At 40.1% G+C, this 20,285-nt stretch overlaps 1 protein-coding gene across 9 annotated transcripts in view; it reads right to left on the bottom strand.

Moving 5' to 3' along the window:
* The window catches only part of OCRL (OCRL inositol polyphosphate-5-phosphatase), a 60,605-nt gene that overhangs the window by 36,829 nt on the left and 3,491 nt on the right, over window positions 1–20,285 (bottom strand). For 5 of the 9 annotated variants that reach the window (XM_058441566.1, XM_058441567.1, XM_058441568.1 and 2 more), the window contains exons 1-4: window positions 16,402–16,571; window positions 16,051–16,130; window positions 11,897–11,976; window positions 8,335–8,373 (exon numbers count right to left, since the gene is read on the bottom strand). In XM_058441566.1, coding sequence (XP_058297549.1) covers window positions 8,335–8,373; window positions 11,897–11,976; window positions 16,051–16,130; window positions 16,402–16,440 — 238 coding nt within the window. In that variant the 5' untranslated portion in view covers window positions 16,441–16,571. Of the gene's footprint in view, window positions 1–8,334; window positions 8,374–11,896; window positions 11,977–16,050; window positions 16,131–16,401; window positions 16,572–16,939; window positions 16,950–20,285 lie in introns of those variants that run through there. The other 4 variants (XM_032757593.2, XM_058441572.1, XM_058441573.1 and 1 more) reach the window with 4 other exon arrangements.

Raw genomic sequence — 20,285 nt, 5'->3', positions numbered from 1 at the left:
TTCTGATCTATCTCTCAGACATCAAAGCAGGGACCTTCAAATTCCAGCAAAAGGTAAATTCCTCAATCACCCTCCCTCCCATTCCTTAGCTGGAAATTCCTACCATTTCAAGTCCAGATCACACTGTCCGAGTATCTGAAGCACGAAGGGAATAAAAGAAGTAGGATGGTTTGTCCGTAAGTACAGATTAAATTTACAAAATAACTTAAAAATAGTGATACTGGTTTGAAGTATTCTGAAAAGAGGCATCTACAACTCATTACCTCAAGTTTAAAATGTATGTCTTGAATAAACATACAAGAACAATATAATGACCTATGCTCAGAAGTGGTTTGGTTCAAGTACAGCCAATTGGAAACTAGGACAATTAGAAGCAAAGTTAGCTAGGGCTTTAATTTCTTATGTATATAACATATTGTCTCCCCTTTTCTGATGCCCTATAGTTATCATCTATATCAACTGTTTGGATGTGGTGATCCAGGAAACCTATGTACTTGTTTCTATTCTTATTGTAACTGATTTATTACATACATTGTTTTCTCATGCCTCTGGAAACTACAAGCTCCTTAAGGGCAAGAGGCAGGGTACACATGCAGGGTGCACATACAGGGAACCCAGCACTTTCAGGAGTCTAGGGTGACCAACTGTCCCAGCATTGTATGGCACTCAGAGGCTTCCTAGGACTTAGGACTTCCAATGCTAAGACTGGGAAAGTCCCAGGCAAATAAGGCTTGCTGGTCACTCTACTGGTGACAGTAACATCAGACTTCACAGACAGAAAGTATTTAATGACTGATGAACTGGACTCTTTACCACATGTAAATAACAAATACATGAGAAAATGAAACAAAAATCCTAGTTTTTTATGGTGGAAATCCACTTCTGAACCTTTGGCTTTTTGTCCTCTGCATTTCTTCTTCTTTCTGTCTTTGTAAAATGAGTTACAAAAAGGAAAATAAAATAATTAATTAGAAGAAAAGAGATAAAAATGGAGAAAAATGTGAAAGAAGGCACCCAAATAGACTACGGATAAGAAAATTAATGAGGGTGCCACTGTAGAGAGGAAAAAAGGGAGGGAAGGAAAAAACTGTCAATTATAGCAGCCATGAAGATATAGGGAAAACTCCTTCAGGGCCTAACAAGTCCTTTCTTTCTCAGATTATTTATACTAAATGTGGTTTTAAAAGAGTAGTTTCTATCTGACATAAATTTAGAACAAAAACCCTTATTATCTCACACACACACAAACACACAATTCTTGAAAGACATATTTTAGCAAATATATAACTGACCTATTTAATGGGCCAGAAGATTCCAGAAATTGCTTACAAAATAACACTTGATGCTCCCTCACCATGTTGCCTAAGAGAACAAATTACCTCAAGACTCAACCTTCTACTCTTCTTGTCCGTCCTAAAACCTTCTGGACCTCTGTGATCTGCAAACACTCCTACATCCTCAACTTCATCTGAATATTCTCTGCATCTCTCAGTAGTTCTCAACTATGCATGCATTAAAATTACCAGAGGCACTTTATTTTTGTTTTTATTTATTTTTTGAGATGGAGTCTCGCTCTGTTGCCCAGGCTGGAACACAGTGGTGTGATCTCGGCTCACTGCAACATTGTCCCACGGGTTCAAGCAATTCTCCTGCCTCAGCCTCCTGAGTAGCTGGGATTACAGGTGCCCGCCACCATGTCCAGCTAATTTTTGTATTTTTAGTAGAGATTGGGTTTCACCATGTTGGTCAGGCTGGTCTCGAACTCCTGACCTTGTGATCCGCCCACCTTGGCCTCCCAAAGTGCTGGGATTACGGGCGTGAGCCACTGTGCCTGGCCACCAGAGGCACTTTAAAAACAATATTGAACCCAGGCCCCACTCCAGGACAATTAAAACAGAACCTCTGGAGGTGAAGCCCAGGCACTCGTAGTTTCCGAGTGATCTGACCATAGGTCCACATTAAAATTCACAGTCAACTGCAAAACTGGCTGGTCCCTAGGAGGAGCACTTCTCCTACAACCCTCTTCTTATTTTTATTTATTTATTTATTTATTTACTTATTTATTTATTTATTTATTTATTTTTTTTGAGAAGGAGTCTCTATTGCCCAGGCTGGAGTGCAATGTCGTTACCTCGGTTCACTGCAACCTCCACCTCCCAGGTTCATGCGATTCTCCTGCCTCAGCTTCCTGAGTAGCTGGGATTACAGGCACACACCACCACACCCAGCTAATTTTTGTATTTTTAGTAGAGACGCGGTTTCACCATGTTGGCCAGGCTAGTCTCAAACTCCCGACCTCGTGATCCGCCCACCTTGGCCTCCCAAAGTGCTGGGATTACAGGCATGAGCCACTGTGCCCGGCCTAACCCTCTTGATGGAGTCTGTTTATATTCTCTCACACCTGAAGTAATTTTGAGTTGGTGTCTTTGTCCTAATAACACCACCAGACTACTCTTTCTCCTTCTCCCTCAGTCAAAATCCTTTCTCCTTTGAAGCTCATCCATTGGGATCTACCGTTTCCTCCCTTTCCTCTATAAGATCATGCACCATCCTGCCATCAATTTTGGGTCCCTTTAAAATTAGCACAGAAAACCCAGTCAACACCTTCAACTTCCTCATCCAATGACATTCCCCCTCCACCTCAGCCACCACTTCCTCAGTTGCTACTGGGACCCTCTCAGTTATACCCTGGATTTTGTCATCATAGAAACACCACCACTTCATAAACCTCTAATTCAAATATCCCACCCTGACATGTTACTCCTTCCAACTTACTTGCTCATTATCCCCACTGTAACTGTTTTTTTTTTTTTAGCCTGATGGGAACCTCCAGCCCATTGATTTCTCCGTTTTCTTACTACCCGTCAGCCCCTTCTGGCTCTCACTTCCCCTTTTATCAAACAGATGCCATCATTACACTCTTGCAAAAACCCAGAACTGCCTTACCTCTCTGTTCTTCCGTGGCACCTACCTGGCTAAATACCAACCCTCAGAAATCCAACTAATTGCCTTTCTGTACTTATACCTGAACAACCAGAGGGGGTAAATATGCACACCCACAACCAGATGGCTATCATTATACATTCCTGATTGCCAATCTCAACTGGGTCCTCTATCATAGGAAGCAACCTAAGTTCCTACAATCAGTGTCCAACTACTATCTGAAACAACGGTTTCGCACCTACTCATTTATCCTCAAAATTTGGATCCCCCATCTTCTTGAGCCCTCTTAAACAGAATGCTTCAGCTCATACTTCAGAGAAAAAATAAAGCTATCACATGGAAACTTATCTGTATTTGTACTCATCTCATCCTTTCCCTACTGATACAAGGAAGAAGATCCCTCCTATCAAGCCTCCTTCACTTTGAATTACAACCCCTCTGATTCTCTCAGTAATCTTACTCACAACTAATCCCTAGACACACCCCCATATCCTTAACGCTTTCCCTTTCACTAGCTCCTCCACATTAGCATATAATCGTGTTCTAAGTCCTTCTCATCTGAAAAACAAAAATCCTCCTGGATCTCAGATTTCCCTCCAATTCCAGTCCATCTCTATATTCCCCTCCAGTTATGTTTCTTTAAAAGACACACAGTCACAGACCTCCCATTTCTCACTTGAATCCATTCCAATATGACTTCCATACCCACTACTTATCTGAAATTGCTTTAAGTTCACCAATAACCTCCATCCCATGGATATTCTTCAGTCATCTTATTAGACCTATTAGCAGAAATCAACAGTTAATCAGGGCTTGATATAATCTCTTCCAAAAGCTTCTATGATACCATACTCATTTAGTTTCTCTCTCATCACTAATTTTGAGTGCCCTTTGTGAAGTATCTCTTCCTCTATCTAACATTTAAAAGTGAAGTTCCTCAAGTTCAAACATAAATCTTTTTTCTCATTCTATACCAGTATTGTCCAATGGGACTTTCTGTGACTATGAGCATGCTTTATACTGTGCTGTCCGATATGGTGGCTAACAACTTGATATGTGACTACTGCAGCTGAGGGACTGAATTTCTCATCTTATTTCTAATTATTTTAAATAGGCACATGTAGCCAGTGGCTACTGTATTGGATAGCATAGTCCACACACAATCACATCATCTCTTATGATTTTGAATATCATCTACGTGCTAGTGACCCAGACAACTTTCTTCTGAGATTCAGATGCATACATTCACTTGCCAATTTATCATCTACACTCAAGTGTCTCAAAAAAAATCTCAGCCGGGTGAGGTGGCTCACGCCCAGCACTTTGGAAGACCGAGGTGGGCAGATCACTTGAGGTCAGGAGTTCCAGACCAGCCTGGCCAATAAGGTGAAACCCCATCTCTACTGAAAGTACAAAAATCAGCTGGGCATGGTGGCGGGTGCCTGTAATCCCAGCTACTCAGGAGGCTGAGGCAGGGGAATAGCTTGAACCCAGGAGGTGGAGGTTGCAGTGAGCTGAGATTGCGCCACTGCCCTCCAGCCTGGGCGACAAGAGCGAGGCTCCATCTCAAAAAAAAAAAAATCTCAAACTAAACATGACTAAAACTAAATTCATGACCCTTCCTCCTTGAGGAAAACTCATTCTTTCTGCAGTATTCTTATTTCTGCAAATGGTACCATCATCCACACTCATGTCAGAAACCCGAGATTCATCCTTGACACTTCCTCTCACCTCTTACACCCAAACCAATTCCTATGGATTTTACCTCCAAAAACATCTATCAAGTCTGACTGCTTCTCTTCGTTACTAATGCCACCACACTCTCTAGCTTATACTACAGAACAGCCTCCTAACTGGTCTCTCTGCTTCCATGCAAATGATGACAACCCAGCATAAAATCCTTCAGATGATTCTCATTTTTGAAATCTCAAAATTCAGATTTAATACAAGGCTTACAAGATCCTGCCAGATCTGCCCCCAGCCTGTTTTTCTTACCTTGGTGCCCAAGACCTGTTTTAGGCCCCCTGGTCTTCTATCACTTCAAAGAAAGTGTCAAGCTACTTCCCAGCCTGGAGCCTTGTGATTCCCTTTACCTGGTAAATTCTTCTCTCTCCCATCTTAACCTGCCTCTTACTTAGCCCCTCTGGTCTCAATTTAAATGTCAATTCTTCGAAGAGGTCTTCCCTGACCACCCTCCTAATATACTTACTCCTCTCATAAACTCTTAGTACTTTTCCTCAAGAGCATTTATTAAAACTACAATTATCCGGGCCGGGCATGGTGGCTCATGCCTGTAATCCCAGCACTTTGGGAGGCCGAGGCGGGCAGATCATGAGGTCAGGAAATCGAGACCATCCTGACTAACATGTTGAAATCCTGTCTCCACTAAAAACACAAAAAATTAGCCAGGCGTGGTGGCAGGCACCTATAGTCCCAGCTACTTGGGAGGCTGAGGCAGGAGAATGGTGTGAACCTGGGAGGCGGCGCTTGCAGTGAGTCAAGATGGCACCACTGCACTCCAGCCCGGACGACAGAGCAAGACTCCATCTCAAACAAACAAACAAACAAACAAAACTACAATTATCTATACCTTATCAGTTTAAAGTCTGTTTCCTATATTAAAATCCTTAAAGTAACATGACTGTACTGCTTTCTGCTATATCCCTAGAGCCTAGCGTAGTTCCTGGCACATAAAAGATAGTCATATTTTTATAGAATGAATGATTGAATTATACGTATCTGTGTGACACTAGTACTGAATTGCACAGAAGCAAGAACCAAAGTAGGAGCAGCAACTTTATCTTTGTCGTTCTGTACTGATTCTGCACTTACAAAAGTGCCTGACAAATAGAAGGCACTCAACAAATATTTGTTGAATAATGGATAAACAAGGGACAGTTTAATTTTAGGAAATTAGTACAATACAGTGTACCAATTGGTCAAATAAGGAAGAATAAAATCATCTCCATAAATACCAAAAAGACATTTGCTAAAATTCAGTATACATTCATAATTTTTAAAAACGCAAACTTGAAATAAATGCAGTTTCTTAATTAAAAAAAAAAACCCTGTCAAATCAACAAGCAATAATGTCATTAACAGTGAAATACCACCTGAGGCATTCTCACTGAAATCAGGAGCCAAACAAGAAACATCATCATTTACCACTGGTCCCAAAATTCTCACTGGTATAGTGTACAACAATAGTAGCTACTAGAAAAGAGACAAAATTATTATTTATAGATGATTAAGGTTAGCTACCAAAATGAAAAAACAAAATGAAAAGCAAAAAAGATTAAAAATAAATTTCAATGTAGCAACTGGATAAAAGATAAATATCCACAACTCAACAGCTATTCTGTATACTAGTAATAAACAATTAGAAGGACATAGAAAAAACCTCCACTCGCAATAGCAGCAAATAAAATCCACCACAAAATACTTAACCTAAAAACTATATATATTAAGAAACTACAAAATTTTACTAAAAGATATAAAAGAGGACCTGAAAAAAAGATATATCATGTTCCTTGACAATGACTTAATTTTATAAAGAAGTTAATTTAATAAAATTTGGCACAGACCTATGGTGAAATATTTGGTCTTTAAAAAGCATATTATAAAGTAATTGTAAATGACATAAGAAAATGGGACAATATAATGTTAAATGAAGACGCAGGATAAAAACTATATATGAGGATTCCAATTATGTAAAAATATAAAGACTGGAAGGAAATACATAAAAATGTTAACCACAGTGGTGATCTCTAGATTGCAGGAAAATAATCTTAATTTGATACTTTAAGCTTTTCTGAATTTGTAAATTGTATATAATGAAGATGTATTACTTCTGTGAGAAAAATTTACAAAGCATTTAACACCAATATCCAGACAATGGGAAAATGCATATTTACATTAAAATCAGGCCTGCCTAACAAACCCAAGATCTCCTTCCTGCAACACACCGTGTACCATAAAGGTTTATGTATGAAGCCCAAGGATCACGATAAAATATGGTTTCAGTGCAAATACTACTAACTGGGTAGAAATAACAAAGGATTTTATTCAAGTGGTCACTTACCTATTTTGTAACTAGAACTCTGGACATAGCAACACATGGCTAATGTAGAAGTGGCTACAACAAAACTAATGCCGAAAATTAGGTGCTTATAAGAGAAAAGGCACAGCTCAGTTTAACTTTTCAGCTTTGAATCAAATACCTCTCCACATCAAATACAGGACATTTCCATCTCTTATTTCAGCAGCAATGTCAGTTGTTATGGAATTGCCTTTGTTCTAATTTTGCTTTTTTAAGTGTCGTTTTTGCCTTCTCCTTTCTAAGCACAATAAGAAATAGACATTAAGTTATTTTCTCTCTTGGATACTTGCAGCTGGGGTTTACCTGGCCTTTCAGGCACAGCCTTTAAGACTTCTAAAATCCACGACCAAACGAAAAAAAAAAAAAAAAAAAAACAACTCAAGCCAGAAAAAAAGCCTACTTAAACTGTTCAATACAAATTAATAGTGCCAAGGGCAGGGACTCTGTCTAAACAAAGTTATGTAAACCCCTAGTCTCAAGCTCAGTGCCAGTTCCCACTCATCCAAGGACTCAACCTAAGAGATAAGGCAACCCATTTGATTTAGATTTATGTGGTCAGATACTCTTTTCCATAGCAACCTCACAGTAGCATCGAGTGCTCATTTTCTCCACTCCATAAAATAGTACAATTAGATGATAAACAAAGAACAGCTTGCACAGAAAGTCAAAGATGATTTGCTTCAAACAGATAAAAATGAGAGAATGGAAACACTGAAAAGAAGATCATGTTCCCTCTAATAAAGAGATGCCTTGAGGGGATGCGGCTTAAATAAAAGACTAAACTTTTTTTTTTAAAGGAATGCCTGGACAAGCAATTTAAGGGACTCTTCAGCCTTCCAAAAAAATACAACAAATAAAGGAAAACATTATGACTTAACACACAAAATTTAAAAAGAGGGTAGGGAAAAAACTTAAAATGTAATAGCAGTTAAAAAATGACCAAAAAAACTCCACCAATAAACCTTATGTGCTTTAAACATTAGCCCTTCCTACAATTATCAATTCTGCAGCAATGATTTAACTGACAGCAACAATATCGGTAGCTCAAGGAAGTTCAGCATTAGAAAGGTAGATCATTATTTTTTATTTTTATAAAGATTCTTACCAGCCACCTGCTTTTTCTTAGGCTTAGCCTACATGTTTTTGTGGTGCTAATTTGTATGGCTGCTACAGGAGACTACAGGAAAAGACGGTAAAATTAAAAATGTGACCCAAAAGGTGTCTTAAATGTAGTGAGTGTTCAAGTAAATATTTGTTGAATAAAAATCAAGCACATTCAGAAAGATACTCACTGTTAGAAGCTATGTCAATCAAAAGAGTTTCTTCTGCTTCTGAGAGGGGAAAAAAAAGAGAGTAGGATTAGGGAAGAGAAAACCACTCATTACAACCAAAAGAACACATGCCTAACTAAATAACTGCTTCTCTCAGTCACTACTCCTAGGTCTTAGAACGTATTTTTTTAAATCCTTTTTCGTTTAATATTTTTTAAAGGGATTTTTTATAGCACTGGGTTCTAAAGACTATGAGCAAATCAACTAAAATAAAAATGAACCGAAGAAGTAACCAAATGGAACTCCTCAAAGCAAATCAAGGAACGAGAAATTAATAGTACAGAACATAACAACATGTTAATTCAGCGAAAGCAAGTTTAATTCCCCTTAACTGTAACATACTGATTTAACTCTGGGTCCTTTAGATACTTCTTTAGATACCAGAAGGCAAAGGAAGTGACCCTGAAAGCCCAGAGGTGAATTACTTTCTTAACTCAGATCTATTCTCTGAAAATTTCCCAATGATCTTATCATCTCTGCCCCTGCCCCACACATGGGGGCAGAGTATACCTTCAGGTTACAACTACTACCTGTGGGCCCAAGGCCCTCCATACCAAACAGGGTGCAAAGCAGTCTGCAAGTTTAGATTTCTCTTATCTCGCAATAGTTCTCCTGGACTTCTTCCTTTACAGCAAGCATCTAGACCCAACCTATCTCTTCCCCTCTGATTTCTCTGGATTTGACCAAGTGCACCTGCCAGACCCTCCTGGCAAATTGAACTCTGGGTACTGGCTCCTTGGGATTAGCCTGGATCTACCTTGGTCAAATGGAGTAGTCTCACCTTTTTCACCTCCCTCCCAAGACTGAATTGTTTATTTGGCTCCATTACTCAGGTACAACAGAAGCAACTGGCAAGGAACTAACTCATTTAATACTAAAAAGTAGTCTCGACATTATTATTAGGATGATTAAACAAGGGGAATTAGGGCATCAAGACATAGATATTGTATGTTTACTACTGTTCTTCATTAACTTTTAGTTCTGTAAAACCTGAGTGTTTACAGATGGTTTTCTTTTTCTTTTTCTTTTTTTTTTTTTTGAGATGGAGTCTCGCTCTGTCACCCAGGCTGGAGTGCAGTGGCGCGATCTTGGCTCACCGCAAGCTCTGCCTGCCAGGTTCACACCATTCTCCTACCTCAGCTTCCCAAGTAACTGGGACTACAGGCGCCCGCCACCACGCCCGGCTAATTTTTTGTATTTTTAGTACAGACGGGGTTTCAACGTGTTAGCCAGGATGGTCTCGATCTCCTGACCTCATGATCTGCCCACCTTGGCCTCCCAAAGTGCTGGGATTACAGGTGTGAGCCACCACGCCCAGCCGGTTTTCTTTTTCTTTAGAGACGGCCTCACTCTCTCACCCAGGTTAGCATGCAATCACAATCACAGCTCACTGCAGCCTCGAACTGCTGGGCTCAAGCAACCCTCCTGCTTCAGCCTCCCAAGTAGCTGGGACTACATGAATCTGACACCACGTCTGGCAAATGTTGTTTTTTTAATTTTATTTTTGTAGAGATAGGGTCTCGAAATGTTGCCCAGGCTGGTCTTAAACTCCTGGGCTCAAGCAATCCTCCTGCCTCAGCTTCCCAAAACGCTGGGATTATAGGCACAAGCCATCGTGCCTGGCCACAGTTTACAAAATAGATGCAGGGGTCAGGAAATAGAAAGGAGATGAAAATCATAAGTAAGTCTTCCTTCAGTCATGGGGAACTACGTTACACGTGTGCACATATTTTCCCAGATTCTAAGAAGCAGCACTACGATCTAACAATCAGCAATTGATTTCTTATTAAAAATACTAAGAGAAACAGGGTAAAAGAGATCCTAGAGGTAGAGTAAAAAGGTACCAAGCTAATAGGATATTAATTTAAAGTCATGTTCTTTGGCTCTTCTCCTCTGTGAAGGCCTACACCTTGAAAAGTGAGGTGGCCACAGCAACTTACTATGGAACGCGGCTACCTTGTTTAGTATGTCTCTTTCACATAGGGCAGGCTAAATAGCTATCACTTCATTCTTCTATACAAATATGGACACTATTCATTGAAGTTATTTTTAATTCTTAACACATGCATTCTTAAAAAGTCATATCCACTAGCTTAGTATTTTCACTTACAGGAATACATCCTGAGGAAATAAGAGATGTGCAGGTATATTTAGGGGCAGAGATGTTCATCATATTACTATTTATACTAGTGAAAAATAACCCAAATGTCAACATAGGGGAATAATTACATTATGGACCATTCATAAACTGGAATGGTATATAGCCATTAACGGCATGGAAAAGTGCTCATAATACGATAGCATATAGAAAAGACAAAAATTTGTATGAGTATCACTCACCCTGCAATGTATGTGTAGAAAAAAGGAAAATGTTAGGTGTTTATCTCTGAAGGATGGGAATTTAAGTGACCTATTTTCTTTACACTTTTCTGTTCTTTCCAAATGTATTACATTATCTACATGTCACTTAGTGATTAAAAAAAAAAGTTCAATGTAGTTTAAGAAATAATCCAGGCAAGGTAAGATTTAAGTTTTCCAAGACAGGCCAGGCATGCTGGCTCACACCTGTAATCCCAGCACTTTTGGAGGCTGAGATGGGCAGATTGCTTGAACTCAGGAGTTTGAGACCAGCCTGGGCAACATGGCGAAACCCCATCTCTACAAAAATTACAAAAAAAAATTAGCTGGGGGGTGGTACACCTGCAGTCCCAGCTACTTGGGAGGCTGAAGTGGGAGGACCACTTGAGCCTGGGAAATGACCTTGTCTTGAAAAAACAAGTTTTCCAAGAAGCTACAGTTGATACAGAATGCTTCTGCCAGATAAAGCCACTGGTCCTAGTGAAAACAGAATGCATTTGTTCTCTAGTATCAATTTCCTTTCTAGAGCAATGTGAGATGACAGAAGCAACACCTCCTACACAAACCTCCCAATTTTTAAGTTTCATTGTAGCAGATGAAACAACAGATTTTCTATGCTCTGTCCCCAAATTTGAGGGCAGGAGGCCAAATATTTCCTCCCCAGAGTCAATTTTCTTATGATTCACCAATGTCAAGGTTTGAGAATCAGCACAATTGAGTGTAAGGTATTACAATCTGGCAAAGTATGTTGCCAAATGTCTTAATTTCAAATAGCACATGGAGAAAGTGCTGAATGTGTGGGAATCCAAGTGACCTTGGTACCTTATAACGAGCACTGTGTCCGTTAAGCCCAAGAATGTTATTTAAATCCACATATAGGTCAGTCAGCATAAAAAACTACCTACACAGGTAACAATCTACGTACATCTCTAACCCAAGCCAAGGAAACAGGTGAGACTATAGACACACATATACAAATATATTTCAATATAACCCTTCAGCATTCTTAGAGAAAGTATCATCTCCTCAATGTTATCTTTTTATGCAAAGAGTAATACATTTCATTTTACATGCAGTGACAAATTTAAATATGTACGGTATTACATAATGCAGTAATGACCAAGAAAAAACATTATAAAACCAGCTAAGCAATTAAAGCTAGTACCTTGAACACATCTGAAGTGGCTATTTATAGGAATGATATCTTGAACATGCTGTTCCTTCTCATGCAACTGGATTATTAACCTAGGAAACAGAAGAACGCATCAAAGAATAGCCACTGAAAAACCCATTTAGCAACAAAATACTTCGCTGTCCTGCTATACAAATCTAGTCTGTATTTATTAGACTTGCTGCATCTAGTTCCCTGGATCTGAGCATCATGACAGCTGGATATTGCTCTAGGCCTAAAAGGATGCTAGTGGTGATGAACATCTGATTACCCACACTGTTCTCTAGGCCATATATCCTAAAAACAGTGTACAAGCTTAACAGCATGAATTACACAGTATATAGCTTCAGAGTATGCATACCAGAGTGAAGAACTGACAACTAGATGTGAAGTGCATGAGTGCAGGGACTACAGCTATCTTTACACCATGGAATTTCTAGTACCTAGCACAGAGCCTGGCACACAGCAGTTGCTCGTGTGTGTGGAATCAACGAATTAGAAAATTCATAAATTAACTTTCCAACTATATTCCCATGGCTTTTTACCAAAGAATGGATCTGTCTCTTCAAACAAGCATTCAGGTTCATGGAGGAGTAAGAGGGGGTGCTCAGCCAGCTGGATTGGCCAAAATATCAGTGACCAACAAGGTGGCAGATATCACAACTGGATTGCCTTCAAATCCCTTGTGTTTCTTCTCTGGTTTCCAAGTTTACGCTGGTATTTCTACATAAACATGAGTAAACCTGACTCCTCAGATGAAATCCATACTTCTAAATCCATACGTACTCCTGAAATATTAATTTTTCATTTATTATTTATCCTTAGTGGTCCAGAAGCAAGGTACAATCTACTGGTAAACAGCCATTCTGAATGTCAACTAGCATTCTCGAAGTCAAGCACTCTTCAAGTATTGTTTTTAGTTTTTTTGTCAGGAACACTCTGTTTCTTCCCGAGTTTCATCTCAAATATCACCTCCTCCATGAAACTGTCCTCAGTACCCCCAAGCAGAACCAGCAGCCTTATCGCCTTTGTTTGCCCCTCTAATAAAACACTTATATACTCCATTATGGTTATATTTATTTCCCCTCACTGACTTGAGCTCCTTGAAAGCAAAGACCAGATCATATTCAGTTTTGTCTGCAGCCTAACAGATGCTCAACTAGCTTAATTACGTTGAATAAATTAACTAGCTTAATTAAGCTATAAGCAGAGGTGAATTTTTAAATGAAACTGTCCGACTTCTGACATTAAAATGTCATTGTTTTGAAGGGTTTGATTTCTATTTTGTTGTCTTTTGGGGGTGCTTGTTGCTTTTGCTTTTTGCATTTTTAAATGTGTTAACTTTGAAGAGGATAACCTGGGATAGGATAAGTAATTACTTAGATAGAACTAAGGGAAATAAAAGTATTAATGCTATTTTTCTGCTCTGATCCTTCTTGCCTAATTTGCAGGGGTTTGTATTCTAAGGTGATTACAGGAATATGGGGCAGGCCCCTTTCAATCTGGAAAGTTCATGAGTTGAGTGGAGAGTCCTATAAACCCAGATGGAAATCAGAAACCAGATAAAAGGCTGAGAAATCAAGGGTTGAGGAAGAGCTTACTTTGAGGAAGATAAACACAAACCACCACAATCTCAAAATACGTAAACAAGAAATGGTGTTGAACATTAGCATTAAAGCTTCATCTGGACAGTACTGTTAAAAACTATTACAAAACAAATAAACTGAGAATTTAAGTGAATTTCACAAACATTTATTATTTACTACGTGTTACCCACTAAATTACAACAAAAGAGTAGGGCTAAGAATAAGCATAAAAATTCTACCTGAGTGTAATTATTCATTTCAGAATATAAAGATTAGAAATAATTGGTATACAGCAAAACAATGGAATTCAGAATTTGGTAGTTGTCAAACAGAAAAGAGTGACAAATCCTGAATGCCAACTCTGCCTTATCCCTAGGAAATACTTTGATTTGTTCAAGGAAGGTTAAAGGTCAAACAGGTTTTGTCACAATCTATTATCCTTGAAAAAGATGAATCTTAGTGTTTGATTCCCTGTTTCCAAAAAAAACCTGATTTTTAATTGTAATTTTGGTCAAGTAAATTTCCTGTGGTTGACAGTAGGAACCACAGACCTAAAGATTTAAGTCAGGCTTCAAGTTCTAGGATAAAAAAGCCAAAAGTAAAAAGTTCTGGACACTCGAGTCAGAAAAGGCATCAGAGAGACAAGAATATGAGGGTTACAGATGGTATTATGGTATTAAGTGTCTCCAGTAAATGCTTTCAAGAGACAACTTCTCAGTGTAATTCTGAGACATGTTACATAGGATCAGATCTCAGGTATTCTGCTCCCTAATTGCAAACAAGTGACTTAACCTGTCTGTGCTTCAATTTCTGTATCTATAAAAGGGGGATGATGATATTACTATTTTATAGTAACCCTCACATGTGGATTAAATGAACTAACTAATGAAAAGTGCTTAGAACAGTACCTGGCACATAAGCAGCCACTGAATGTTAGTTATATAGCAACAACTATATTAGTTGTTAGTTATATGTTAGTTTATATATAAACTATAGTTTATATATATTTAAAACTATTTACATAGTTTATATATAAACTGCTAATATAGCAACAACTATATTAGTTGTTAGTTACATAGTTGTTAGTTATATAGTGTTACTTATATATTAGTGTTAGTTATATATCAACCCATACCCCCACATATACCCCCAACTATACCCCCATAACTTAACACAGAATTGGAACACAAGACTTCCTTATTAGCTCAACAGAGTTCCAAAGCCACTAATCCGAGGGACTAGATTCTGGGCTGTGGTCATCTCAACAATGTAGATATTCTACTCAATCTTCATGATTTTGTTTTTACATTAGAGGAAACCAAGGCACACAAGTTTTACTGGTTTGCCCAAGGGTCACCTCTCTCTAACCTACTCTAGCCTTTGGAAATGTTAGTGGTGTTCCACTTTTCTGCTGAATTTAGTTTAGTTTCATCAAACTAGTCTTCCAGGGTTTGATGAACTTCCCAATAGAGCTGACTAAGCAGGACCTATGAAAGAGCTACTTCACAGAATTAGCTGACATCCAGTTAGAGTGGCACCAATAGTCTCAGAGAAGAGCAGGCTGGGCCAGTGGGAATTTCTTCCGTGTAAATCAGACAGCATAGACACAGAGGATCTAAAAGTGGGGACTGAGAAAATTGGTTTTAGGCAGAAGCTAATGTTGGGAGATGGCAAGATTTAAGTGAACAATGTTTAAACTGGGAAGGAATATGATGTCAAGAAGCCAGTGAATATCCAAGTGAGGTGTCTTGGGCACATAGGGATAGGGGCCTATGATATGTAATGGTCACCATGGATACTTTTGAGATGAGACATTAGTGACAATAGAGTGAGGTTAGCAGCTATGGTGATAGCTTATCAAAATAATCTTTTGATCAATCAGTCAACAGTATTTACCGAGCTCCTATGGCAGAGAGGAAGGTGACACACTGATAAAATACTGTCATTTCTATCTCTACACATTTCATTACCTTTTCTAACAGTCAAGTCAGTAAGTGAGGCAGTTTCTGGCCTACACTAAACCATTACTGAATTAATGAATATGCCTTCAACCAAGTGGGATAAGGGAGTGGGGAGACTGGAGAAACCAGCTGAATAGGGTTAAGACAAGTCTGTAACGTTAATGAAGCATTTCCATAGCACTTTTACTTTTTGGAAACCACTCTCGCATTTATTTTTCCCCCAGTTATAATTCCAAAGGCTGTAAGGTAAGGCAGTTAATGGTTTTATTAAACTGAAGAGTTAACTTTGGCCCAGAAAGCTTTATTGACTTGCCCAACGTTACACAACACATGTCAGTTGCAGGGGCAGGAACTAAGAACCCAGGCTTCCTGCTTCCCCGCCCATTCAGTCCTTCCACTGAGCCACACTGCCAAGCACAATCCAGAGGCTTGGAAGTTGGGGACAAAGCCCCGAGGTTAGAGAGCACTGGCACTTCACACCTGGACCTGAACCTGTTGCTCGCGTGGCCTCAGTAGGAGGACAGTGGGTGACCCGTCGCGGTTTGGGGTTGGGAGGTAATGGCAGGCTCCCCTCCTCTGTGGGAATCAGGTGGTTACTTACTCATATTGCCCGTTCCTCTGGGCTAGGGTCAGGGCGCAGGGCTCCCGGAGAGGACCCTTCATCTCCATACCCTCGACAGTATGCGGGCGCTAGTCAAGGGTCTCCTCTGGAAGCGCAGTGGGGAGGAGTGGTGCACTGCGGGGCGAAGGGGGTCTTCCACCCACGCCCCACCCCCCCGCCGCCCTTCTCCGCCCCCGCCCCGCCCGGCTTCGTCTCCCGCGCCGGCCCCCTCCCCCTCTCTGCTCGGCCCCTGGGCCACCCGGTTGCCCCGCCCCGCCGTGTTCCGCAGGGCCCCCGACCCCCACCCCCGGCCCTGCGCGGCCTCCCCTCCCCCTTCTCTCCGGCGGATACGGCAAGCGGCTGGGTTCCGACCGGGAGCGGCGGCTCCATTCAGGCGGCCTCCGGGCTCAGCAGGACAGCGGACTGCGGGCGAATCCGACGACACTGGCTCCCGCGTCCCCACACCCACCCACCTCGGCTGCGTGTCGTTTGAGGAACAGCTCCGCGCCGGGCGCCCGGGCGCCAGGAGCCGGGAGCGGGAAGCTGGGAGCTGAGAATCTGACCCAAGAGAGAGCGGCGCCTCGCGCCCCCGCCAGTTTTCCAGGCCGCCGCAGATTCCGTCCCCTGCGGTCAAACTGCGGAACTGCAGCGAGAGACCTGACGGACTGGGGGCGTCTCTACCAGGTCCAGCAAGGAATGGGTTTTAAATGCCACCTGTGACATCAAAATTGTTCTGAGGACTTTGAAGATGGCCACAGAAACAAAACACAGTCATACCTATGGGAGATCTCAAACCTGTTGTGTCAATACGACCCACATCATTCAGTAAAAAAATACATATATATATATATATATTTCTTAAGGTTATGTCCCGTGTTGGTTATCCTACCATTTCCTTTCCTCTTCTTTCTTCCATGCCCTAAATCGGAGAATTCCCCAAAGCCCAGACCTTTGCTCCTCCTCTGCGTCCCCAGTTCACCTCTAACTAGATAATGTCCAAATATATATCCCCGGCCCAGACCTCTTACCTAATACAGTCCATTGTTAACACATCACTGCGTCACAAAACTAACTCATTATCATTTCACTGGAAAGCCATATATCGTCTTCCCCCTCCTAATCTCTATATCCAATCAGTCAACACACCCTGTATTTTATGTGGAATTACTTTTAGATTCCTTATTTTCTCTCCATTCACACTGCCATAACTTTATTGTAAGCCCTTGTGATAGCCTATCTGGGTTATTGCATTTTTCTTTAAATAAATCTTGTTGGGTTTACTCTTTCCTTTGACATGTTTACTCTGTTGACAGCCATAAAAATATTTTTCCCAAAGTAATTTTTTGATTGTGTTATTCATTTGCTCCAGAATCTATAATACACTAGATATCAAGACTGACTGTAAATCTGTAGTAATTAAAAGTATGCTATGGAGATAGACAATCAATGAAACACAATATAAAGCCCTCAAACACCACACATATATGGAAGGTTGATATGCAGTGTGTGGGACATTTCAAATCAGTGGGGAAAGAATGGATTATCCACTAAGTGGTACTAGAACTACTGCTTATCCATATGGAAAATTATAAAATTAGACCCCTTCCTCAAACCATGGAAGAAAAATCAATTCCAGGTGGATTAAAGATCTAAATGTGAAAAGCAAAACTTTACAAATTTCAGGAAAAAAAATTGAGTATCTTTATGAGCTTGGAATATGGAACGAGAATAAGATATTTAGCTACATAAAATTTCAAAATGTATGTACTTCAAGACAATATAAACAAGTTAAAAGACAAACTGGCCTGCACAGTGGCTCATGCCTGTAATCCCAGCACTTTGGGAGGCTGAGGCGGTAGGATCACTTGAGCCCAGGAGTTCAAGACCAACCTGGGCAACGTGGCAAAACCCTGTCTCTACAAAAAATATAAAAATTAGCTGGATGTGGTGGCAAGTGCTTGCAGTCCCAGCTACTCAGGAGGCTGAGGTGGGAGCATCCCCTTGAGCCAGCAAGGTCACAGCTGCAGTGAGCCGTGATGGTGCCACTGCACTCCAGCCTGGGTGACAGAGCAAGACCTTGTCTCAAAAAAAAAAAAAAAAGACAAGCTGTCATCACCTTTCGGACGTCTCCCACCATTTCCCACCACTCTCTAACTAGCTTTGCTTAGTCACACTGACTCCTTGTTGTTCCTAGGACTTGCCAGGCACACTCTTACCTCAGGGCCTTTACACTTGTTCACTCTGCATGCACCCTCACCTCCTTCAGGTCTTTGCTCAAATGTCACTTTCTCACTGAAGACTTCCTAGACCACTTTATTGAAAATTGTAATTCAACAATCCCCTTCTCCATCACCACACATACATGTTCCCTATCCCTCTTCCCTGCTTATGTATCACTATCCACCACTTCTGTTTTATTTATCAATATTATTGGTCATTTACCTTCACCCACTAGAATGTTGAGTTCCATGAGTGCAAGGATTTTGTCTATTTTGATCATAGCTGCATTCTCAGTGCCTAGAACCATTCTTGGAGCAAAGTAGGTGCTAGAAAAATATTGATTAAATGAATGAATGACTTGATATCCAGGATATATAAGAACTCCTATAAATAAGAAATAAAGAAACCTAATAGAAAAATTGACAAAATATCTGAGTAAGTAATTCATAGTCAAAGAAACCCAGATGGCCAATAAAGACATGAAAAGATGCCTAACATTATTACTACTCAGGGAAATTGAAAAGTAAAACCATGAGATACCATTTCACAGCCATCGGTTTTGTGAAAATTTAAAAAGTCAGACAACCCCAACTGTTGTTGAAGTTCTAGCAGTAGAACTCTGATTTACGGCTAGAAGGAGTTTAAGTTGGTAGAACTGCTATGAAGAACAATTTGACAATGTCTAATAAAGGCAATACCCCTCAATCTAGAAATTCTATTTCTAGATATAGACACTGGCAAAACTCTACCTTTTATATGCACAAAGAGACATATAAACGAATGTTCATTGCAGTATTATTTGTAATCTCAAAAATGGAAGCGAAGTAAATGTCAGCAGGTGAATGAAAAATAATGGTGTTCTCGATGAATGAATTTGAGCTACGGGTAGTAACAGCTAAATTTCAAAAATATAATGTTGAACGAAAAGCAAATTGCAAAACATGTACCATATACTGTGTATATAAAGTCTGAAAATATCATCTATTGCTTATGGCTACATAGATGAGTAGTACTGTAATAGTATATAAAACATGAAAGGGCATGATCACCAAATTTAAGGGAGGGAGAGGATTGACACTGGGGAGAGGCATACAGAGAATATCAAATATATCTGTAATATTTATTTCTCAAAACAGAATCTGAAAAGTGATGTTGCAAGATGTGATAGAACTGGGTGGTGGGTACATATATTGGTTCTGTTATTCCATGTACTTTCCTGCACTGAAAATCATTTGCAGTCAATGAAAACGAAAGATAAAGAAGGAATATGCAGGGAAGGGTTAGCAGTATCAAATGCTGAAAATAGGACAAGAAAATTAGGGCCAAAGAGACTTTCTTTGGACGTGTCAAGGAGTTCACTGGAGACCAATAATTGTTTGGTTTCAATAAGTGGTGAGGATAGAAACAAGATTATGGGGAATTGAGGAGGAACTGTATTGTGAGAAAATGGAGACGAGACCACAGATTGAAGAGGTTTGGAAATAAAAAGGAACAAAGTACAATTTTAATTACATTAGTTAGAAGGGTCAAACAGAGGTTGTTGACAAAGCCTGAAGCCACTTTAAAGCAAAGAGGAAGGAGCCAACAAAGAGGGGGCCTTTTAAGATGCTAGAAGAGAGAGGAAGTAAGGTTGCAAGCAAAATCCCTCAGTAATTGAGAGGAACAAAGATCCAAGATGGAGATGGCGGAATTGGCCTTAGGGAAAAGGCAAGATACTTCTTCCTCCAACTTTACAGTATCCTCAGCACCCAAACAGTGCCTTGCACATAGTGAGCACTCAATAAATATTAAGTGAAGAATAAGAGGTTGTGTGGAAATTAAAATATATTGAGGTAAGGACACTAAAAACTGAGGTCTCTCACAGAGGAAATGATGGTTGCATATAAGTGGCTTCCAATGCAAAGAGTTAAAAGACAATTGAATAAAATTCAAATAAATGAAACTCTGGCTTCAAGAAAACATGAATCTCACCACCTTTACCACCACCATCACCACCACCACCTGCACATGCGTGT

This window comes from Hylobates moloch, unplaced genomic scaffold (assembly GCF_009828535.3).
Source record: "Hylobates moloch isolate HMO894 unplaced genomic scaffold, HMol_V3 SCAFFOLD_7, whole genome shotgun sequence".
Classification (NCBI taxonomy): domain Eukaryota; kingdom Metazoa; phylum Chordata; class Mammalia; order Primates; family Hylobatidae; genus Hylobates; species Hylobates moloch.
Note: the sequence above shows the minus strand (reverse complement) of the source record. Positions and strands in the feature narration are given on the sequence as shown.